The sequence below is a fragment of the Myotis daubentonii genome, chromosome 2, assembly GCF_963259705.1.
Source record: "Myotis daubentonii chromosome 2, mMyoDau2.1, whole genome shotgun sequence".
NCBI lineage: Eukaryota > Metazoa > Chordata > Mammalia > Chiroptera > Vespertilionidae > Myotis > Myotis daubentonii.
This window is the reverse complement of record NC_081841.1, coordinates 54,145,569-54,168,434: the sequence shown is the minus strand read 5'-3', so window position 1 is coordinate 54,168,434 and position 22,866 is coordinate 54,145,569. Positions and strand designations below refer to the sequence as shown.

Sequence of the window (22,866 nt, the reverse complement as noted above, 5' to 3'; positions counted from 1 at the left end):
GCGCCCCAAACCCTCCGGGCCGCCCGAAGCTGACGTCCCTACCCCGGGAGCCGGCCACGCCTGGAGCCTCACTGCCTCCACTCACCCCGGAGGCCCGCCAGCCGGCGAGGCCTGGGCTGTCCACCCAGGCTGGGGCCTCCCCAGTGCCCACGTCCGCCCAGACAGGGCCGCTCCTCGCCCAGAGCAGCCGGGCCGAGGTGGGTGACGCTGTCCAGCATGGATCCTGGGTGGGGTGGCCGCTGTTGGGGGTGGGGGACGCCCTCCGGGGGAGAGAAGGCAAATAGGCCCCTTTGCTCCCCGCGCTGGAGGAGCACGAGTCCCCCACCCCCACCCACCCGCCCGCAGTGCTGGGCACCTCCCCTCTTTCCAGCTGCTCGAATGGGAGAGGGAGCAGGGGGTGCGCAGACGCTCTCCCCTCCGCTGACGCTCACCCGCCACCAGCCTCCCCCCCTAATTGCCAATTAACAGGCCCCGCCGCCCGCCCGGCGGCGCGCTCTTCCTGCTCCGCGGCCCGGCCCTGCGCCCGCACTGCGCATGTGCGAGCCCGGGCGGCCACGCTCTCCGGGAGGGAGGGGGCTGCGCAGCGGGGAGGGGCGCTGCAAAGTTTGTTTGGGGGTTGGGGGGCGCCGGCCGCAGCCTGCAGGTCCTCTCCTCCGCCCTGGAGTTGGCGCCTCTGGGCCCCCTCAGTCCCGGTCCCATTAGCCCAGAGGCCGCAAATCCAAAGAACAGGTAAGGACGCGGTGAGCGCCGGCGGGCGGCGGGCGGCGCACTAGACCCGGCCTTGAGCCCCGCGGGCGCAGCCTCCCGCCGCACCCCTCACCCCCAACTTCGGCGCACAGTGACATCAGGACAACACCCCCCCCCACACACACACACTACCTAATATTCCAGTTTAACCCAGTTCCCCCCTCCACATCTCCTCCCCACAGTGGCCCACGCGCCCACCCCCTCGCACCCCCGCTCCTCTCTGCCCGAGACCCGCCGCTGCCGTCCTTATCTTGAAACCGCCACCCAGCCACGGACCATTAGTTACATATTTGAGCCAATAAGGAAACACTTACCGGGCGCTGCTGTCACTCTCCCTCTCCCTCTCTCTCCCTCTCCCTCTCTCTCCCCTTCTCGTCTTTCCTCATTCTGTGCCGCTGCCGAGCCTGTCTCAGCTCCACACACTCATATATACTTTATATAAATTTTAAAATAAAAAAAATAATCCTAATAACCAAAAAGCCAAATAAAATTAAGGGGAGTTGCAAGAAGGGGGCAGGCGGGAGCGCCGCGGGGAGGGGCGGGGAGGCGTCTGCAGCTCCGGCCTCAACGCCCGCGCCGCAGTCCTCCTCCCCTGGGGGGCCGCGGTCCGGAGGGGAGAGAGGTGCCCCCCGCTCCTGCCTCTCCCCCTCCCCCCTCCCCAGGTGCCCCCAGCTTCCGGCGACTCCACCTGGGAGGGAAAAAATTAAATGGGGGGGGGAGAAAATAATTATTAATCAGATTAATAAAAAAAATACTGCTAATGAAGGGAGCGCCCAGCGCAGGTTTCCCTGGCAATGGTTAGGCTCTTACGGGGAGGACTGTTCTGAGGAGCGCTCCGAACGGACAAACCACAATAAAAAGTTCACGTTCATGGATGGAATCCACATGACTTCTTGTGGCCAATCCAACTTGTGAGTCGATCGTAAACTTTTATTACTCAGCTGTAAATTTTCTGCAAACAACCGGGAATGCGATGCATTTGTGTAGCGTGTGCAAATGGGCGCCGCGGTCGCCATGTTTACCCAATTCTCTCCGAGAGGGAGCAGCCCCCAACTCCCACCGCACCCCACCCACCGCCCGCGCCCCCAGGGCCCGCGCCCCGGTCGGTCGGGCGCAGGAAGGGCGAGGGCGATGCGAGAGGAGGCAAGGAAGGGTTCTGGCGCTGAGTCGGCTGCCTCCCTGTGCCATGCCGAATTTTAAATATTTTCCTTAATAAATTGGTTATTAAGGTTGGTTCTGGGGGAACCGAAGCTTTGCAAAGGTTTGTGACATTGGGGCAGTGAGGGCTGGCAGGGTGAAGGGTCTGACAAGGGATGCGCTCCTTACCCCTGCCTTTTTTTTCCTGGTAAGTGAACAACATCCCTCCCAATGGGGTGTCTGGGCAGCCCCCCAGTGCACCCCAGACAGGAACGGGAGGGGCAGGCCTGAACTGACGGGTCTGCAGAGTCCAGAGGGCTTAGACTGGCCCTGGGCAGTCCTGCAGAGACAGCAGGAGGGGTGAGAATTGGGAGCCGCTTCTAGAACCCCCAAAGCACCTCTCATCCCCAGGTTCCTTTTTCAGAGAAAATACATTTCCCCCCAAGGCCACCCCTATTGTCCAGTCTTCTCAATTCCAAGGTTGAGATGGCAGCTACTCCCAATCTTTTCAGAATTAAAAATAAAATGAAGGCCCAAGATCTTGGTTCCCACTTCTTTTTTCCTTTAGGTGCAAGGCAGTTTGAAGCCCTTTCTGTCTTGTCTGATAGCCCACACCCGCCTGCCTTTTTCAGAAAAATTCCCTGCGCGTCCTGGCAGCTGAGACACACCTTGGAGGCATTGAATAAAGAACCTCATCCCTCCCTAAAGTCCACCTTCGCCACTAAATTCTGAGCACCCGAGGCACCCCCACCCTTTTCCAGACCCCAAATTCTGGCGATGTGTCCAATGTGGGGGCTCAGAATAAAGTCCCCATAGAGACTAGTTGCCCATCAGTCATCGCCCCATCACTCTTCCCACAGCTGGAGATTTGAAGGCCCCAAGCTCTCCCCTTGGACCCACACGGAGTTAGCGTGGGGACTCCCAGGGCTGGGTGCCCTACCCCAACCAACAGGGGTCCCTCATCCCCTCCCCACGCTTCCCCCACAGAAGTGAAGCAGTTCCCTCCGCCGGATGCAGGGACCTCGTTTCTTTTACAAACCCACCCATAAATTTTATAACAGGTAGTTAAAAATTACAACAAGGAAGCGCTGGCCCAGCTTTTCACAATGGGCCACAGGGAGAAAGGGCCAGCCCTGCGGGCAGCTCGCCGGAAATTTTACTTCTAGTCTGTGACACAACCTGTCCGGAGTTCGCTCTAATTGGGGCGGGGGAACTTCTCCAGCCGCTGGGGCAGCTCATTGGGAAAAGATGAGGATGGAGAGGCCAATCCGCTCTCCCGTCCCTGTCCCGGGGTCCAGGGAGCCGTGTAGGACATTCAGCACCCGCTTCACCTCCCTCCTTCCCCATTCCCTGTAGGCCCGCACCTCCCCTGGCTTCAGCGATGAAGTGGGAGAGAGAGCGAACGTGATGAGGAATTTTTTTTAAATCCAGAGAAACGAATTTGCCCCCCAACTTAATAGCTGCATTATCCCGTCTCTACGGTTGAGATTAGAATAATAAATTCAAGGCAAAATGAGGGAGATGCTTCAACTCAGCATTTTGAAAGATACTATTTTTCACAAATCACAAATCGCTTTCGGAAGCCACTTTGATTGGCTAATAAAAAAGTAAAGAATGGGAGAGAGTTCTAACTGCCGCAGCCGAATGGTCCCCATTCCCGTAATGGGACGGCGGGAGCGTTAGGGAGACGCGCTTCTGAAAAGAGCGCATCCTGCTCGCAATTAAATTCCCCCATAAAACGGGTTTTACCTCCTCTTCTCTCCAAACGAGAAAACGGAGGCGGCGGGCAGAAGGGGTGGGGAGTGGGTGCTGCAAGAGGGGGCAGCTCGCGCTCTCGAGGTCTGGCCCACGTCTCTAAGCGACACCCGCTCCATCTGCACCCCGCCCTGCGACGCCGGGCTGGGGCCACGGGCATTGCCGAGCTGGGCCTGGGATGAATGGGACGTTTGGGGAAAACGAGGTGAGAGCCTTCTGAGCCACTTAGTGCAGGGTTCAACCCACTCAGCTCCTGGACCAGCGGTCTTTAGTAATAGCCTTCATAATTCCACAGTTAAAAATGAAACAGCCCTCCGCCAGCCCCCCGAGTCTGGAGAGGATGCGCGCGCGTGGGAAGGCCTGGGGTGGGAGCTCAAGGTTGTCTTTCAGGGCTGTCCTGGCGGATAGCGGTGTCTCGCGCAGCAAACCGGGTTACCTGGCCGGCTCTGTAGCCCTCCGTAGGGACCCCAGGTTCCGAACGATTTCCCCCAGAGCCGCTCAAAGCTGTTCCCGGCTGCCCCCAGCATGGGCTTTCAATCCGCACCCTCTCAGGCTGCAGTAGTTCCCTATCCACGATCCCCGACTCAATCCTATTTTCAGGATCACTTTGCGTGGGAGCCAGGACACAGAAGGAGTGGAATTACACAAAGCAAGAGTTGGCCTGGGCCTAAGTCTGGGAAAATCATTGAGACAGAGAGAGAGGGAGGGAGGAAGAGAGAGAGAGAGAACTGGCTTCAAAATATTTCAGTCTTTGGGGATCTGGTTTTTAAGAACAGAGGATCTCATCCCCTCCCCTTTCCCCCTCTCCTGACTGAGCCAGATGACTTGTAGCTCTGGAATTTGGTATTATTTGACCAGAATCTTACTGGCATAAACAGATTTCTCTAAGACACCCCCCACCCCACCCCAGGGAAGAGTGAGAGACCGCTTTGGCCCCCTGAGTCCCTTAGCCTTTGACCCTTTATTTTGGAGAATGATGAGTCCAATGAAGACTCTCCTTACCCTACTGTGGCTGGAGAGGAGGGACTGTGCACTCAGCAGGCCTGTCCCTTCTCCCCAGGCCAATGGCCTGTACTATGAGGGCAGGGCAGGGCAGGGCAGGCTGCCCAAATGCCAAGGTGAAGCCTGGACTGGGCGTGAAACAACTGGAGCAGAGGCTGGAGTAGGAGCAGGTGGGTTAAGTGAGTGATGGCTCTGTGCTGACTGAATTTGAATTTCAGAATGTGGACCCACTCTGCCTGGTGTACCAGCTCACTCACTTTCCCCTTCTTCTCGCTGTCCCCCCAGGCTTAAGCTTCCTCATGCTTAGGCATCTTCCAGCCAAGTCCTCCAGGCTGCCTTGAGCCTCATATTTTCCCCATCCTGTTCACTGTTCTAGTGGTGGGTGCTGGCCGCCCAGGGTTGGCCATGAGGGGCATGTGGCGATCAGAAAGAACCTCAATGCCTCCTCCTCAGCCCCAGCCCTGGAAATAAAAAGCCTAGCTTTGGGAAGGGCATGGGGGCAGGCTCTTTGTCTGGTCCCAGCCCAGGGCCGAGGAGGAGGAAGGTGGATAAGTGGGGAGATGCTTTCTCCCCATTGGGATCCTGGCATCCAGAAACCCACTTTGTTTGGAGCCAAGGTTTTCCCAAGAGCATACTGCTCTTCCTCCTCCTCTTCATCTCCCTCCTTTCACCTGCCCTCCCAGCCCAGCCTGCCCTCTCAACTCTACATGAGCTCCACCCCCCCCCCACACCCCAAAGCCAGGTCAGTGGAGGAGACCTTTTCCAGAGTGTTAGGAAAAAAGGATGAGGCGGGGAAGAGGGGCAGGTCATGGGGAGGGGGTTTTGGAGAAGGAAACAAGTCAGTCCAGATTCACATATTTTTCTCCTTTTTTAAAATTTTTATTATGACTCACGTATACAATACAAAGTACTTGGACCAGGAACAGGGCTGCCGGGACACAAAATCTACATTCATAGCTGGACGTAAAGACAAATGACCAAAAATTATTATTATAGATATATTTTTATCGTTTTTTTTTCCTTTCGAGCACATTGCATAAACAGAGAATTCAAGACAGAGTTAACTATACATTCAGTGCAATTTAGTTCTACTCTACTGGGGTTAGAAGCACAATAAAAGCGCACAGGACCGGCGAGCTAGGCAGTCTCAGTTGTTGGGTTTTCTTAGTGAAATAAGCAGCAACAAACGACAACAAAACCGCATTACGAATACTCTCAAAGCAGGATTTCTTTCTATAGGTAGTGATAAAATACGTTGGAGGTTTTTTTTTTTTCATTTTAAAATTTTTCTCTTTTTTTCTCCCATATTAGGATTTCTAAAAATTTCTCTTTTTTATTTTTCAAGATTATTGCAGGTTCCCTTTAGGTAGTATGTTAAAGTATCAGCATTATTATTATCAGTATTATTATTATCAGTATTATCAGTATTATTGTTTTCATGATTATGGTGATTTCTGAGCACTAACACTAATGCAGCTCAGAGGAAGCTAGGCCCAACAACAGAAATCAGACAGCGAAGGGGAGGGAGGCATGGGCCTGAGTGACCATGGGATGACTAGGTAGGATTTTCAGCAACTGCAGGTTCCTGTCTACCCTCTGGAAAGGGTGGGGGTGGGGGGTGGTCTTCCTAATGGGGGGAGGGGAGCCCCAGAAAGGGAGAAGGAATATTCCTTGCTATCACCTTTTTATTTCTTTAAACATTTCCCTTTTCCTTTCCTTCCTTCCTTCTTTCCTTTGAAAAGAAGTAAATCTAATAGTCTAATCCTAGCATAAACACAAAGCCATGAGTCTTCTTCATTTTAAGGGGGGCTCCCCTCTAAAATAAATACCAAAGGAGCAGGGAGGTGGGAGTGTGGCAAGAAGGGGCGAGAGGGGGCAAAGAGGGCAGGTCTCAGACCTTACAATCCTGGCTGGTCTCTGAAGGGTGGGGGTAGGGACAAGTGTGTTTGTGTCGGGGCAACGACTGAGACAGAGGCTCCGAACTTTCCGCTGTGTCTCAGTCTCCCCCCTCCAGCCCCCCAACAAATAAAGATGGGGGAAGTCCAAAGGTAATAAAACCAGAACTGCAAGTATCTGACAGGTAGTTAGAGTTGTGAGTGTCATTCTATTCTCTATAAAAGCAAATGACAGTCGTAAACTTCTCAATTTATCCGCTACCATAAAACGAAACTTCAAGGGAGTTGCTAAAGGGGTGGGGGGGGGGGGTCTCTCTTTTTTGCTTAGTCCTTGTTTTCTTCCTTTTCCTCCTCTTCTTTCTCCTCTTCCTCGTTTCCTTCTTCCTCCACCTTCTCCTCATCTCGGGCTCCGGGCAGTTTATCCTTGTTGTTCTCCTTTTTCCACTTCATCCTTCGGTTTTGGAACCAGATCTTCACTTGTCTCTCAGTCAGTCCCAGGGCGTGAGAGACTTCAATCCGGCGCTTTCGTGTCAAATAAGGATTAAAGAGAAACTCCTTTTCTAGTTCCAAGGTCTGATACCGGCTGTAAGTTTGCCTTCCGCTGCGCCGCCCGGGAGCTGGACAGAACAGAACCCCAGTCTTGTTATGTTTGGGTGGGGGCTCGGCTTTCCCCTGCCATTCTTTCTCCCCTAAAGTCCTCCTTCCGATCTCCCAGTCCCCCTTCCTCCCGCAGAACAGGCAAGGGCAGATGGGCGAGAGCAGGCAAGGGCAGGAAAGTTTGGGAGCTTGTTTTGGTTTGCTTCACCTTGGGAGGTGGGTGAGGTGGGGGCTGGAAGGGGGTCTGTCTGGAACCTGGGGGATGGCAGGGGCGGGGGTGGGGGTCCCTGCAGGGTACTCCCGGGCCTGCAGTCCCAGGAAAAGGGCCCTTGCAGCTTTGTTTACAAGTGCAGAGTGGCATTTGGCGAGCAGGGCTGGGGACAGTCTGTTTCCCCCCAAAAAGGAAAAAGGTCTGGGGGTAAAGAAGAGGGGCTTTGCTCACTGTCTCCTCATCAGATCTCTCTGACTAAGGCTTTGCCAGGAAGGAAAATAATTGATCTCCTGGAATGTATCACTGCTTGGCCTGATTGCTAACTGGAGACCAGCAAATAAATCACGGGCCATCCCCGCTGGAACTTGTCGCTTTCTCGCTTCCCCTTTTACTTCGAAATTGGGCCAGGAGGGGCCACCCTTTGAGGGGCACATGACCTGCGTCACTCTTAGGGTCTCCAGGAGATTCAACTAGCCTTTGACTGGGGGTAGGTTGGCTAGGCTCTCCAGGACCTCAGAGCCCTCCAATCGGTATGGTCCCTCCTTGAGAGCACTCTTCTCTCCTCTCTGGCTTCCTCTCTTCTCTGCAATGGAGGGAAGTACAGCGAAGTTGGGGTAGTGGCCCCAAGGCCAGCTCTCTGACAGAAGGCAGGGGGTGCCCCCAGAGAGCCAGAGCACCTGTTCTTGGGGTCTTACCACCCTCTGGCCCAGACAGGGGAGGGAGACAGGGGTCTCCCTTCACCCCAGGAAAGCCTGCCCACTGTCCTGGACGAAGGCTCTGTGCCTTATGGAGACCCTGATTGCTCCAAAGGCTGATAACCTCAGGGTCCTCAGGCCCCTTCCCAGCCACCTCACCAACTTTGATCTTAGAGATGGTAAGAGGGAGAGACGGACAGACAGACAAACAGAGGTGAGAAAACGATTTTTAACCCTTTGCACCCAGACACCACCTTTTCCCCTTCACCCCAGTCCCCCCAACACCCCAGGCAAGCCCCGTGCCTCACCCCCAGCTGAACCTCCCAACCTCCAGAAACCCACTCAGGCACCTAGGTGGGGCCGGGGAGACCCCAAAGCCAGGAGGGAAAGCCAGGACAGACAAAAAGGAGGCAAGGGAGGGGGAGACCCCGGAGCGCGGGAGACCGAGGGGGAAAGAGAAAAGGCTTCTCACCGTGGGGTCTCATCCATGGAAACATGAGGCTGGGAGACGAGTTTTGATTTAAGTGGCCTTGTCCTTCGCTACTGTTAGTGTTGGCGGAGGATTTACAGTCGGGATATTGCACCACGCTCGCCTCTTGCTGAGCCCCATAAAGGGACTGTCTGGGGAGCGCCTCGTAGCCATAGAATTTGGAGGCGTCTCCGTGGCAGCTCAGCGAGCACGGGTTCTGCTGGTAGCCCGAGTTGGAGATGCCCGAGGTGCCGTGGTGGAAGAAGTCTTGGACGTGGTGCGAGGCGTGCTGGAAGCCGGGCGCCGAGCCGCCGGGCCCGTACACCAGCGCATGGCTCCTGCCCACGCTCTGGGGGAACCGGCAGTCGTAATAGGCCGGTTCCAGGGACTCGCCGCCTTTGTATTTGGAGAACAGGGGGTTGACGAAGTAGGAGCTCATGCTGGGCACATGAAAACCCGCCGCCCCCTCCCCTCTGGCTCGAGACTCCCCCGCCCGGTACCCCCGAAACTCCCCTCCCCCCGGGAGCGAACCCCCGGCCGGCTGGTCCCCGGGGCTGGGCCGGGCTGGGCGGGTGGGGGCGCCGGGGCCGGCCGGCCGGCTCACGCAGCTCCCGGGCTGGGCGGCGGCGGCGGCGGCGGCGGGCGCGGCGCGGCGGCTCTCTTCACTGTCGGTAGGTAGAGCTCGCGCTCCCTCACTTAGCTCTTTCCTTTAACAGCCCAGGCGAATTCCTCAGACTCCCGGCGGTGGCGGCGCTTACACGCGATTCGCGTTCATCAATCCACGACATGAAGACAGGCGAGAGAGGAGAGAGAGAGAGAGAGAGAGAGAGAGAGAGAGAGAGAGAGAGAGAGAGAGAGAGAGAGAGAGAGAGAGAAGGGATGGTGGGGGGGTTGAGGGGTTCAGAGCTGGGGGGGACCTGGAGGGAGGAGAGGAAGGGGGAGGGATGGGGGTGTGGTGTATATGTGTGTGTGTGTGGGGGGGGAGCCAGCCCAAGCTAATGGCTGGGGCCAGTTTTTCCAAGGTGCGCAGTCAGATCTGAAGGTGCCTCTCCCCCCTCTTCTCTTTCCCTTCCTCTCTGAGACAGATACCTGAGCCAGCAGGTCAACTCAGGTTACCTCAACAGGTATAAGGCCCCCAGGGGATGGACGCCAGCAAGGGAGAGGAGGTCCCGGAACCAAAAGGCGGAATCCTATGGGGTCCTTAAGTCTGGAGACTTTGAAGAGGAACAAGCACATCCTATCCCCAAACACTCCAGGCATCAGACATCGCCCTGCCTCTTGCCCCTCCCCTGGGTGGGAGGCTGCCCTCTTCCCGGCCCTTGAGGCTCTCTGGCTGCCGCTGTGGGCACAGAAGAGGTGGGGTCGCTGCATATACCCAGCCCGGCCACACTGCCCCTTCAGACACCAGCTCCTGCCTGAGGCAGGAAGCCCAGGCAATGGCCAGGAGCTTGGCTGGGGGTTCTGAGTGCAAAGCTGCTTGTGGGGACAGAGGAGAGGGCAGCGGGTGGATCTCTGGCTTCTGGCTGGGTTGGCTCAGGATGTTTCTTCTCAGGAGGCTACTTGTACCAAGGTTGGAGGAGACTGGAGCAGGCCTCTCACTTGTCCCCACATACCCTGACCCCACATACCCTGACCCCATCATAAGAAATGCCAGCCCTCCCTGGACATCCCTTGGCTTCACCTCACCCCCCACTTCCCCAGGCAGGCTGCCCAGGCCAGGATGTGGATGAGAACTGTCAACAGACACTCTTTAAATATTTACCCACACTTTCTCTGGGCGGTTTCTCCCACCCCCAAGACAGGGTACATGCAAGTTAATTCTAATGAATAAAAGAACCTTAGTTCATCAGCACCCTTCTCTGGCCATATGTGCGTGCAGTTATGTGGGCTGAACACACAGAGAGAAAAGGGAGAAAGTGAGAGAGCTGTAGATATGTGTGCTGTGTGCATACGAATGAAGAAGAGGAAGAATGATTTTTCTGGCCCTCTCCCCGTACAGTGAGGTTGTTACACACAGGGCAACACTGAGGTACACTGGGGATATACAGATACTGTATATGCTACCTTCCACCCTGAAAAACATCAAATGCACGCTCACTAAACTATCATGCCTGAAGCACCCCTGTCACTTCACAGATACTGTGCACACACATGCACACCCAGGCACAGAGGAAAACAATGCCTAACAAATACACGCGCAGCTTTAGCTCTTTGCATCATGAACAAATTTGCTACCTATTTTCCGTCCACATCCTGAGGCTCCCACATCCTGGATGAGGAAGGAGGCCGTAGGAAACCAGATCTTTTTCTTCCCCATCTGGAAGCCAGCTCTGGGTATGGAGGAAGGCACGGCAGTGCAGGGGAGGATGGTGTTGAGAGACCAAGCTTCCCCACCCCACCCCTCTATTATTTAAATAATTTCTGGGGAAATGGCCACCCTCAACCACATTCTCCAAGGAGATTCACTGATGCCCAAGCAAGAGATGCTTCCTCTATCCTCTGAATTTAGAGAAACCCACCCCCACCTGAGTTCGGGGCTGCCCAGACTCTGTGAAGCCCAGACCATAGACCCTGGAGCAGCGGGAGGGGAGGGCCAGAGGAAGGCTGTGCCGGGGCCTCATGTCTCCCTAGGGCCCAGGATAGTGGAGGACACGACAGGGGAGAGCATGCTCCAGCCTTGGTTGCAGCCCTGCCTTCTCTGAGCCTGCTCTGCAGTCCTGAGCGGATCCGGATGGACGCTGGCTCCCAGCATCTGATCACCCGGACTGTCATAAATACTTCTCCCTGCCTGGGAAGAGGAGGCTCGGCAGGCCGTCCGTTCTGGAGCCTGCACCTTATCTTTTAGAGGGTGGAGGGGATATCGCTACAGTTTATGGGCCAGCGAAATCCCTGCCACACAGCTACTCTTCCGGGTCTTTGTGTCTTGGAATGCGACTGTCCTGAGTGTGCCGCCACCACCACCACCACCACCACCACCACCACCACCGCCGCCGCCAGTCCTGAAAACCCTGGCCGGACTTGGTTTCCCCTTTTGGGGGGGGTCCCTCGCCTTTTCTTCCTTTCTTTCATTTGATTGTGTTTTTTTTTTTCTTTTATGCGTAACTGGTTGATTTCCCTTCGGGAGCCGGGAAATAAAGAACCACCAGCAGCCATCCTCGCTGGGGAGTCTCTGTCCCTCGCCTCGAGGCCTGCACCGCCTTTCTAGGTATCACGGATTTATGTTCGTTTGTCTGGGTCATTCTGCCTTTTTGTGTTAATTACGCGCTGCCTGCTTCGTTCTTATCTCCTCCGCAAAGCGATTATTTTCGACACCCGCCCTCCCTCGCCTCCCTCGCGAACCTGCTGTCAGGGCCAGGGCCCATCTCCCGCCACCGCTCACGATTTATTTACACCTCGCAGGTGAGAGGATTGATTTGCTCAGCCAGTAGGGCCGGGCTGGACCGGGGCGCGGGGCCTTGTCGCCACTGCTCCGAGGAGCCGGGCCTCAAATGTCAGCGCGGCCAGGCCGGCCAGGGGCACCGCCGCCGCCTCTAATATTGAACAACAGCGCCACCTCGCGTTCATTTTCCCCAATGCAGTCCAGCTGGGGGAAAAGCCGAGGGAGGGAGCAAGCAGGTCTCAGGCTTGGCCCTAAGGTGAAAAGTGGCAGGAAGGAGTTTCCAAATGGGGAAGGGGGAGGAGGGTCCCTGCAAGGGAGTTCCCCCGGGACCGCTTTTCCTGTGTTTTATAAGTTCTCGAGATAAACCTGTCAAAGGTCTCACACTATTCTCTCTTTTTGAAACCTTCTCTTCCCGCATTAAGAGACACCATGCAAAGGCACTGCCGCGATCCTTCCTCCTCCCCTCTTCAGGCGCATTTCTGGGCTGGGAACACCTCCGCGCACGCCGACGCACGCTCTGAAGCTCCCGCAACCACCTGCCCAGGGCTGCACCCTGAACTCCTGGCTCTTCTTACCCTGCTGCTGGTCCCGCACCGCCTATTCCGCCGCTGCCCGCTGGACTTTGGGGTGGGACTCTGACTTCTCCCGGCTCTTTGCCCCCTGGTTTGCAGCCCATCCCTCTCTCACGCGCGCGCTCTCCATCTCTCCCTCCCAGCCAGTGAGGTCCTGTTCTCCGTGGGCCATAGACAAAACATTCCTATAATCTGATTTCAAAGGGAAGAGTGTCCACCTTATTTAAACCATAAAACAATTAAGCCCAGACGTCTAGCCAGCTCCGCGCTGCTGTTTTGTTCGGCCCCATTCAGAATCCAGCGCAGGGAGACAAACAGCGCCATAAAAGTGGCATTTCGGTGCTGCGGAAATGTACCTATCCCCTGCCTTTCCAAGTGGAACAACCTTTAGGGTTTTGTGGTTCTGACAAAGGAGCAGAGGAGAGGTGGGAGGGGAAGATTAGGGGCAGGAGGGCGTTTGCTAGCCCCTTTCCCCCGCTTTCGTTTCTTTCCCCAGATGTGTGTTGTGTCGTGGTGGTTTTAACTCACAAATTATAATAAATAAAAATTGAATCCAACCCTGAGCTGCAGGCGGCTGAGCTGGTACTGAACAGTGGGCCGGGGCGGGTGGGCCTGCTCTGGATCCCGCGCTCTCCTCGGGGCCCTCGAGCCCTGCGCCCTCCTTGCTGCCCGCCTTCAGGCCGGCCGGGCAGGCTGCAGGAAGCAGGCCCCGCTGACGGCTGACGGCCGAGGGGAGGCGAAAGGGCCTTGGAACAGGGGCGGGTGGAAGCCCGGAAAGGCCGCCAAGCTCGGGGCTGGGAGGGAAGCCTGAGTCCCCGCGGTCAGGACCCGGGCAGAGGGGTGCCTTGTTCCCCAGTGGGTGCGGAACTGAGGCCAGGGTCACAGAACAGCAAAATGGCCAAAGGGAGGAGTGAGGCGGCGAGAAAAGCGAGAAATCTACAGGCAAAGCACCTTTCAAAAGGACCAAGGAAACAATGGATTCTGGAATTGGAAAGGATGTGTCTTGAGCGGGGAAACAGGGGAGGGTGCTTCAGCTACTGGGAACACCACTCCAGTGTCTGCGACTTTTGATGGCCCAACTCAAAATATCATCAACACAAAATGTTCACCCCTTCCCACCTTCCTCCAGCCCCCAATAGGGGAGCCTTTAATGGAAGGAGGGGGTAGGACATTCAAATGATGGGGAGGGGCTGGCCCCTACAAGTGCCTCACCAATCCCGTAAGACAATGCAATGGCCCAGGGAGCTGCGCAAGGCCTAGGGTACAATTATTTTTTTATGATACACCCCAAGAATTCAGTGCAACACCCTGCACCCTCTCCAGAATGGGCAGCCTGAGATATTAAAGGGCTATATTTCAGGCAGTCTGAGTTTAATAGTTTCCAGATTGGGGGATTTCCGAGAAAGGGGGCGCCCAGGCAGAGGCATACCCTGCAGTTGTGTCTGCTTCTGATTAGCAGATGAAACTGCCAGTTCTGGGGAGGGCACTCTGGGGTACAGTGCAGCTGACAGTCCCGCCGGGCTGTCAGACACACATCTCTACCTCCTTATGCTGGGGTCCTTCAGCCACCAGAGAACGTTCCACGCCTGACTCATCCCTGAGTAGCTTCCTTGGGCCCTGGCCACACTACCCCCCAGAAATGCTGCAGCTGCACAGCATAACCCCTGCACCCAAGACCAACATTCAAACTAACCATTAGAGAGACAGAGAATACACTGAGAAGTGAAAACTAAATCTAATTCTGATTGTATTGGCTTTGCCATCTTTCTCCTTCCTTAAGATATCTCTCTCCTCTCCCCCCCCCCCTCATCTTCCTCCTTTTATTCTCAAAGAAGTCCTCAGCGCCTATTCTCCCTGAGGCCTGCTGGCCTTCCTCCTCTAAACTGCACACCCTCCCTACTCAACCCCCCTAGCCATCCCTCGAAGCACCGATGCAGTCAGGCAAGAATCCAGCCCGGGCCCTCACCCAGCACCCAACTTTCATCTTCACCTATCTCTTCCCTCCGATCTCCTGTACTCATAAATTATTACAATTAATTACAGCGAGGGAAAGCCATTCATGCCATGCCCCCACCCCCCTGGACTCCATTGAGCTACCAGGAAACTCCTAGGCAGCTATCAGAGCGGGCACAACTGGACCCAGGCCTAAGCAGCCTCCACCCACCCTGGAGCCCTCACCCACCCCACCCAGCCTGGAGAGAAGCAGCAGGCACTTGCCCTCCCGAGGTCAAGAGAGCCCCTTCCTGGCTCCAGCCTCCCCCAAAGGATCTGAGCACTTGCCTCCTCCAGGACAGACAGCAGCCTGGGAGCCACAGGGAGGAGAAATAATGAGAACTGGATGCAGTTGGGTTTCTGGTTTTTTAAGTGACTTCCATATATTAACACAGAGCTGTTCTACCATAACAAACAGAAGCACGTTACAGGACGGACGCGGGGGGATGATAGGAAACACTGCTATGTACACGCCGGAGGCACCGGCCTGCGCGCTGGACCCAGCCTGCGGCACCATCCACGGCCCTCGCCCCTCAGCTCCCGGGCTGGGAATCATTATTGTGTGTGTATGTGTATCTTTTTTTGTACAAAATCTGCACGCAGAGCACCCCAGGCCTGGGGAGAGATGGCCCGGACCAAATATGATACAGGAAAAAAAATAGAAATATAGCGATTCAAGTACTGGCTTCTCTGAAGAAAGGAGGAAAAAAATCACATTGTGTGTGTCATTTATTTCAGTTGCGCAGGAGAAGAGAATGCGGTTTCTCTCCCCGCCTCCTGATCCTCGCTGGGTAGAACTAACTCTAAAACACCAATTTCTCAACACTGAACCCTCCCAAATCGCAAGAGTTTTCCTTTTCCCTTTCCTTTTTTTTTTCTTTTTAAGCTGATTGGCTTTTCTCTATCTTGCTCTTTCCTTTCCTTTTTCGTGCTCTCTCCCGCCTGGGCTGGGTTTTTTGTGGGGTTTTTTGTTTTTCCCTTGGCTGTGCCGAGGCAGCAGGCCGGGGCAGGGTTTAGGATTGCTCCTTGTCGGTTTTCTCTTTATTCATCTTTTTCATCTTCATCCTCCGGTTTTGAAACCAGATTTTGACCTGCCGCTCGGTGAGGTTGAGAACCCGGGCCACCTCGTACCGACGGTCCCTGGTTAAATACATATTGAAGAGAAACTCCTTCTCCAGTTCCAGCGTCTGGTACTTGGTGTAGGGGCAGCGCTTCTTCCTCGTGGAGCGGGCGTGGATCCAGTTGGCCACGGGGTTGCCTGGAGGGCCAAACACAGGCAGGGGTCAGTGGAGACCCTTTCCAGCCCAGGATCCCTGCCACTCCACCCCCAGCCTTAGCCAGGCTATCAAAACCCAATAATTGAACCTGAATTTGGACAGGTTTTGCTGTAGGCATTTCCCCTCACTCTTTTTGCATTCTGCCCCTCTCCCCATGTCCCCCTACTTCAGTTTCCTAAAACTGTAGGAAAGCAAAGCTATCAAAGCCCCAACAGTCTGGTCCTCAGCTTCAAGAGCAGTAACTGGAGAATATCCTCATAAAAAGTCCAAATTCCCAACCGTTTCATAGGCCCATAAATGCTTCTCCCTCTTGTTTTTTATTTTTATAGTGAGGTCTCTCTCCTCCCCACTTCCCTCCTCCTTTGCCCCCTCCCATCCACCCAGCCCACGACCAAGTCCTGAAATTTCAGCAGTTCTGCTTCCTGACCCTGAGAGTCCCTAAGCCCCTCACTACCCTCTCCAGCGCTGTTGCTCATCCCCGCTCTCCGAGTTCAACCCTGCTGAGGCGAATTCTCAGGGTGATGCTGGGCTAGGAAAAGCCTTCCTCCTCTTCCCCAGAGAGCTGCTGGCCTTGGAATCAGGCCCCCCTATATGTGAGCTTCCCTGTTTGACTTCCAGGGCCCCCACCCCTCCTGCCAGCCCCAGGACAGGCTCTGCAGGAGCTAAGCCTCCAATTTCAGGTTTATGAGAGTAGCTGAGGGCAAGGAGGGAAGGCTCAGAGGGGTATAATTAGGCCCTGGCCCCTTATGGGGCTGGAGGAAAGGATTTCCTGAAGCCCCCTCCTGGGACTCCCCCAGACACTTCCTCACACCCAGGGGGCTGCACCCCTCCCCTGCTGTTTCCCTTCTTTCTCCTTTCCCTGGCCCTACAGCTCCCACCTGCCCCTCCCCATCTACCCCTGCCCTTCTTTGCAACACTTAAAGGCTCCTGTCTCCCAGATTGGAGTGTGTGTGTGTGTGTGTGTGTGTGTGTGTGTGTGTGTGTGTGTAATTCTCTAATCGGGGGAGATGTCTTTCCCCACTCCTCATCCCTGACACCCCCATTTTCTACCTTCTCTCCTGCAGACCCTCAGAAGAGGGCTTTCAAGTTTGAGGCTGGGACCCCACTTCTCTCCCCCAACTCTGCAAGTCCTGTCTCTCCAAGTTCCCCCAGACCATGCACTCAGTGGTCCTGGGAGAGAAGTCCATAGACCTTGAGTTTTATTAATCTCCAGTGGTGTGAGGACACCCACTCCCCATGCTGGCTGGGAGGTAGGGTGAATTTTCTCCCTGCCCCTGGTGTCCTCCTCATCTCTGCCCCATCCCACCTCAAACCATAAAATGAACCTCGCCCCCACCCCAGCCCCATGGCCCTGTCTGCATTTCTTCGAAAGTAACGACTGAGCCCAAAAGCCTGGGCTGGGGGTGTGGAGGTCGGGGGTCTCTCCTCCAAACCTGCTCCTGGGAGAGGAGCCCCCCTCAGCCCTCTCCCAACCTGGCTCCTCGGGGCCCCCTTTCAGACCTTCCTGCCCCTGAAAGCTCCCCAAGGTAATTCGCTTTTATTGAGTCCTCACCCCCTCGCCCTCACCCCTCTCCCGCGCTCCCTGCGCCACTCGGAGGGGCTGTAATCCGGCTCCCCCCGCTCGGCCTCTCCTCCCCTCCCGCGCCGGTTGTAAAGGAAAATTGCTCCCAACTTACTGGGGTCCAGGTCGGCCTTCTCCTCTTTGTGCTTGCTGCCGGCGAGCGCGTCCGCCTCGGGCGAGGGCAGGGTCTGCGGGGCGCGGTCGCGCAGCTCCCCGGGCGAGCCGTACATGTAGTCCGGGTAGCTGCGGCCGTCGCCCGGGCCGCAGTCGGCGCGGCGCCCGGGGTAGGCGTCCGGCTTGAGGGCGTAGTGGCGGCCCCCGGCCGGGAAGCTGGGGAAGGAGACGGCGCCGGACAGCGGCTCGAGCCAAGTCCGCATGTAGCGCGTGTCGGCGCCGAGGTGGGGCTGGGGGCCGTACGGGTGGTACACCACGGACGACTGCGAGGGCACGGGCGCCCACGACGTGCTGAACACGGCCGGCTTGGGCGCGAAGCTACAGGACGGAAAATCGCTACAGTCCGGCACCAAGCCGCTGGGTCTGGCGGCGGCGGGGTGAGCCCCGGTGGCCGGAAACCTGGACGCTAGGAGGTCTTCATTGTCGTGGGAGATGAGCGAGTCCACGTAATAGTTACTGATGGGCCCCGTCGCCGACATCGTAACGGGGTTTTACATACATAAGATTATTGTATGAACTGTATATGTACTTTTTATCTGCTCACAGAACAATCAAGGCAGGTAATTATTTTTCCAGCCTTTTCCCCGCAGCTCATTGGCTCCCCGGCCCCCACGTGATCGTATTTACCCAAAAATACGGCGCGGATCAATGCGCAGGGGCTTTTTTTTTTTTTTTCCCTTGCCTTTTTTTTTTTTTTTTTATACCTTCTCCCACCCCCTTCTCTGCTGATCCCCGCGACCTGCGTTTTCCTGGGGGTCCGGAGCTCTGGACCCAAGGCATCCGTCACCCCCTGAGGACAACTCGTCTCTCAGCAGAGAACCCCCTTGCCCAGGTCCACCCATAAGCAGATGGCCTCCCGCCCCCGCCCCCAGGAGGATTTCTCAATGGGGTGAAAATGCCAGCCCCGGAGCCCAGGGTCCCCGGACCCCCGGGGCGGAGCTGGGCGCCGGAGCCTGGGGACCGCGGCCGCCGAGGTAGGTGGAGGAACTATTTCTTGACGTAATCTGTCTCTGTCGGCCCGACGCTCCCGCAGTCTCTGCGCGAGCCGAGATCAGCGATTGTCAGTTCGGAACGTGGCTTTTAAAAATGCGTTTTTAAATAGTGTGTATGTATGTATTTCTTTCAGGAGCCGCAGCAGCAAGAGAGGGAGGGTGGGAGGGGACTGGAGGAGCTGGGGTGGAGGGAGGGAAGGAGAGAAGGGGGAGAGTGCCTCTGCCCTGGCCAACTCAGCCCCCCAAATATGGGGCAGGGGAAGGGAAGGGAAGGTGGTCCGCGGGTGGGAGGGGTAGGACCTCTGGACCTCAGACACCTTTAGCATCAAAAGTCCTCTCTCTGCTTCGGTACAGATATGCAAGCACCTCTATTTTAAATTTATTGTCTATATCTATCTCTCTCTTTTTTTGCCAGCTGGAAGAAGTGGAGGAGAGATCTACACAACTTAAGTGGGGCAACCCCCTCCCATTTTCCTGCTCACCCACCTTGGCCCCAATTCCATCTCTGGGACACCCTGACCCCCCCAAAAAAGAAGTCACCCCCGGGTTCTGTCTGCAGAGAGCCAGGGTGAGAACGGGCAAGGCAAGAGAGCGACCTCAGTCGTGGGCAAGTAGCTTGTTTTTACGTCCTTCAATAAAAATTTTATGAGGATCATTTGATTGTTCATAAATGTGTCTTTCATTAAATAAAATTGTAGGCTGTTTTTGGAACGGGAAAAAGGCAACGGAGGGCTGGGAGAAAGCAGTTTCTTTGGGATCGGACACAGGAATTCTGGAGAAGCCGTGTGATTGTAGGGAAGAACAGACAACTAGGCTTCCTTCCCCCAATAAGTTGGCTGTTACCCTCCTGTTTGAATTCGGGGTTTGGTACCCAGTCCTCTGCTTTCCGTGGGACTGTCCCACGGTGGCTTAGTAAAGGTGGGCTTTAGACAAGCAGGGAATTCTCAGTATGAGTGCAAAAGAGGGGGCAGGAAGGTTGGCTGGTGGGGGAGAAGAGCAGGTGATGTCCCCAGAGGCAGATGCACCCTAGGCATGGCAGAGCGAGTCTGAAGGAGGGGTGCAATTTCAGGGTCAGAAGGAAAGAGTCCCAGTTTGTGCGAGCAGAAGAAGGCAGGAGCTGAGGCTGAGAGGAGGCTCTGAAGCAGCAGGGAAGGAAGGAGCTTCCAGATCAGAGATGCCTGCCCTTCGTTCCCACTCCTGTCCCCAGGAGGGGACCAAACAAATGCCAGGGTGGGGGCCCAGGCAGGTTCTCCTGCCCCTAGGCCAACCTGTCTCCTCTGGGGCCCGAGAAGGACTGGAGAGAGGTGTCCCAGAGAGTGTAGTATGTATGTTGGGGGGAGGAGGAAAGTTGAGGGGGGAAGAATAGATGTGAAGTCCAAACACTAACCCCAGCTTTCTAGGCCCCATCCCCCGTCCCTGTTCCTCCCCCTTTCCAGCTCTTTCCCTTCGGTCAAGCGGGGCTGGGATTTCTAGGAAAGGGGGGGAGGATATGAGAAGTGCCTAAGGGCTGGGGAGAACAGACCCGGGGGGCCTCAACCTCCTCACCCTCGGCTCTGATTGGATTATCTTCCCCTCCCCCAGACTAAACTGATTTGGAAAATCCAAATAACAGCAAGAAAAGGGGTATCTCTTTGGCCTTGATGGAGTTGGGTTAGCTGTCAATCAAAAATTCTCCCTCACTAGTTCAAGGAAAAGACAAGAGGTTCCAGTCCCCCTGCAGAGGCTTTCTCCAAATCCCTAGCGCCGCCGTCAGCACCTCCCCCAGCCCTGGCGGCTGGGGACCCTGACCAGCTCTTGGGCGGCTGCTGGCAGACATGTAGCCTTTGGCGGGCCGGGGGCCAGACTGTGACCAAGAGGACATCAGGGACAGAGCCTGAGCCCGAGACAGCCTGAGACCGAAAAACTGAAACACACAGGGCATCAGGCCCATAGGAAGGAAGGAAGGAAGGAGGGAGGGAGGGAAGGAAAGGAAACGGGGGATTAGGCTTAAAAGAAGAAGCGAGGGGAGAATTAAAGAAAAGAGGGGAGGCAAGATGAAAAGAGATAGGAGAGCAGGGAAAGGAAGGCGTGCAGAGAGCAAGACAGAGGAAGGGCGGTGATAGGCAGGCAGGATGGGATAGAGAGCTGGCGGAGCAGCCATGGCATTGTGCAGTCCGCTTGCTTGCCGGGCCTTTGCCGGGGACAGGCTCCAGGCACAGCGGCCACTTCTGTCCTGACACAAAGGAGGAAGAGGCCTTCTCTCCTGCCCTTCCCAGCGTCCTGCTCCTGTGGGTACACTAGGCTCCTGGGATATAGAACCCCATTTCAGCCCAGGCAGCCTTCCAGGCAGCTGGGGCTGAGCCATGCTCTAGTCAAGGAGCAAAGAAGACATGATGAAGGAGCTTTCACGCCCTGCTCCTCGTTTGCATCTCTGCCGGGGGGCCACAGGGCCCACCGGCCCCAATTTCAGCTTTCCTAGGAGAAAGATCCCCCTGAAGCACCTCTGCTATGGGCCTCTGCTTTGGGGGAGAGCTCTCACGCAGTGGCTGCGAGCAGATGCCCCTTTCTCTCCTAGCCTCTTTGGCCACTGCCTTTTTTCCAGCCCTGCCCAACCGGCAGAGGCAGCAGCATGGGGCAGCTGAAATCACAGCTGAAATCCTCGGGCCCACACTCCCTGCTGCTGTCAATTTCCCCATGAAACTGAGGGGAGATTGTCACCTTAGTTATAGAGCTGAACTCAGACCCTCCCTACTCAGGCATAGACAGAGCTGTGGATCAGGAAGTAGGCCTCGCCCACAGCCCCCTCCCCACCAATACCCCATTTTGCCTAGGCCTTGCTTAGAGAGTTGGCCTTGGAGAGGGGGGGAGGGGGGGCTGGAAGAGGCTGGGAGCCCCTGAGTTCAGGCCCAGGTCCCTGTGCTTCCACAACTGCATATGGCCTGTACCCCCATTCTCTGTATTTGGAGGCAGGGTGGCAGGTCAGGGCTCTGAAGCAGATTTTCAGGCTCCCCCAAATCCAGGCCTCTAGGGACGGGAACACAGGATGTGGGGACACCATGAAGGAGGGGCTTGTCTTCCCAGGTTCAGTTACTCCTACTGAATCCCCTGGCAGATTCCAAGACTCCCTTTCACCCCTTCAATTTTCCTCAGCGCAAGTGGGGGAAACTCAAGAGATGGGAGGCCACGGGGAACCCCTGTTGTGGAGAGGGTCACCCCAGCTTCAGCTCGCAGCCCTGCCCTTACTCTGGTTCTTAGATCTCCTCTCCAACCCCCAAAGATCCCACTGGGCCCAGGAAAGCCCCCTCAGGGGGAGGGGCAGCCTTATCCATCACCTCAAACCTGGGCAGCCAGACTGCAAGCAAGCCAGCACCGCCGTGGGAAGGACAGGCAGACAGGCAGACAGGTTAGAGGCATCCTCTCCCCTCGCCCTGCGCCTCCTTTTTAGTGATTTAAATTCCCTCCGGTTCAATCCACACCGTCAAGTTCGGATTACATTTAAAACAGGCTTCCCGGTGCCCAGCGGGCTCTCCCGGCCGCGCAGGCGGGGAGGCCGCCCGGCTCGTCCGCACCGCCCGCGAGGAGGAGGCTGTGCTCCGTTTGCTTTCATTTTCCATCTCCCCCTGAAATGGGCTCATTTCACCTCTTCGCTGCCCTCTCCCCCTCCCCGCCCCTCCCTGGTTCCCCTCTACTTTCCCCCCTTCTCTCTCCTGGTCCCTCTTTGTTGGGGAAAACACACCCACACACAACTCCTGCTGGCTCAGGCCTGCGCTGGAAGCAGAAGCGGAGCCCTCCTGGCCGGCGGCGAGGAGACCGCGTCCTGCCCCCACCCCAGGTGGGTATCGGGATCCCCGCGCGCCAGGAGCCCGGCCCCTCCGCCCTGCAGGAGCGAACCCCCTCGGGCCTGTGAACCTGGCCCTCTCAACGCCACGGCCTGCACGCCCGCCGGCCCCCTGCCCCGCCGCCCGGCAGCAAACGGGGCTATTTCCGGCTCCCCCAACCGGTCTCGCTTCCCAGCCTGGGGAGTGGCTGGAGGGGGAGGGCCCCGGGGCTAGGGGTGCTCCCTGCCTGGAGCCCCCATGGCCCTGGCGACTTGTTACCTGATCTTTCTGTGATGTGTGTGTCGCAAGGAAATTTGCAGTGACTTTGGAGCCCAGACTGCGGAAGCGGAGGTGGCGAAAGGAGAGACAATACGGGTACAATTAAGGGGCCAGAGCCGCTAGTCTCTCCCCCGCCCTCCCTGCGCGACTGGGAGCTGTCTGGCCTCCAACCTCAGGGCAGCCCGCGAACCTGGAGCCGGAACTCGGCCCCAGGCGGAGGGAACCAGAGGATCTGGCTTCCAGGAGGCTGGGCTCAAGCTCCCTTCCAACTTAGGGGCACAGCCACCAGCCCCACTGAGTTGCAGAGAAGCCAATGAATGAACGTGCACATTCCG

General features: G+C 56.5%; 2 protein-coding genes across 2 annotated transcripts; both read right to left on the bottom strand.

Annotated features, from left to right (window-relative positions):
* Nucleotides 1-5,800: 5,800 nt before the first annotated feature.
* HOXC8 (homeobox C8) lies at nt 5,801-9,014 on the bottom strand. Its single transcript, XM_059683116.1, has 2 exons — nt 8,512-9,014; nt 5,801-7,153 (listed from the first exon to the last, which is right to left on the bottom strand). Exons 1-2 carry the CDS (start codon nt 8,945-8,947, stop codon nt 6,861-6,863), a joined length of 729 nt encoding a protein of 242 aa, XP_059539099.1. The 5' UTR covers nt 8,948-9,014; the 3' UTR covers nt 5,801-6,860.
* A 6,286-nt stretch (nt 9,015-15,300) lies between these two features.
* HOXC9 (homeobox C9) lies at nt 15,301-17,942 on the bottom strand. Its single transcript, XM_059683115.1, has 2 exons — nt 17,405-17,942; nt 15,301-15,709 (listed from the first exon to the last, which is right to left on the bottom strand). The coding sequence occupies exons 1-2, from the start codon at nt 17,940-17,942 to the stop codon at nt 15,465-15,467; spliced, it is 783 nt and encodes a 260-aa protein (XP_059539098.1). The 3' UTR covers nt 15,301-15,464.
* Between the last annotated feature and the right edge of the window lie 4,924 nt (nt 17,943-22,866).

What these genes read in the sequence shown, in the direction of transcription:
- HOXC9 (XM_059683115.1), bottom strand. Translation starts at nt 17,942, where the DNA reads ATGTCGGCGACGGGGCCCATCAGTAACTATTACGTGGACTCGCTCATC. An exon ending in GAAGGCCGACCTGGACCCCA is followed by an intron (nt 15,710 to 17,404) that starts GTAAGTTGGGAG and finishes TTGGCCCTCCAG; the next exon opens with GCAACCCCGTGGCCAACTGG.
- HOXC8 (XM_059683116.1), bottom strand. Translation starts at nt 8,947, where the DNA reads ATGAGCTCCTACTTCGTCAACCCCCTGTTCTCCAAATACAAAGGCGGC. An exon ending in TCCATGGATGAGACCCCACG is followed by an intron (nt 7,154 to 8,511) that starts GTGAGAAGCCTT and finishes TGTTCTGTCCAG; the next exon opens with CTCCCGGGCGGCGCAGCGGA.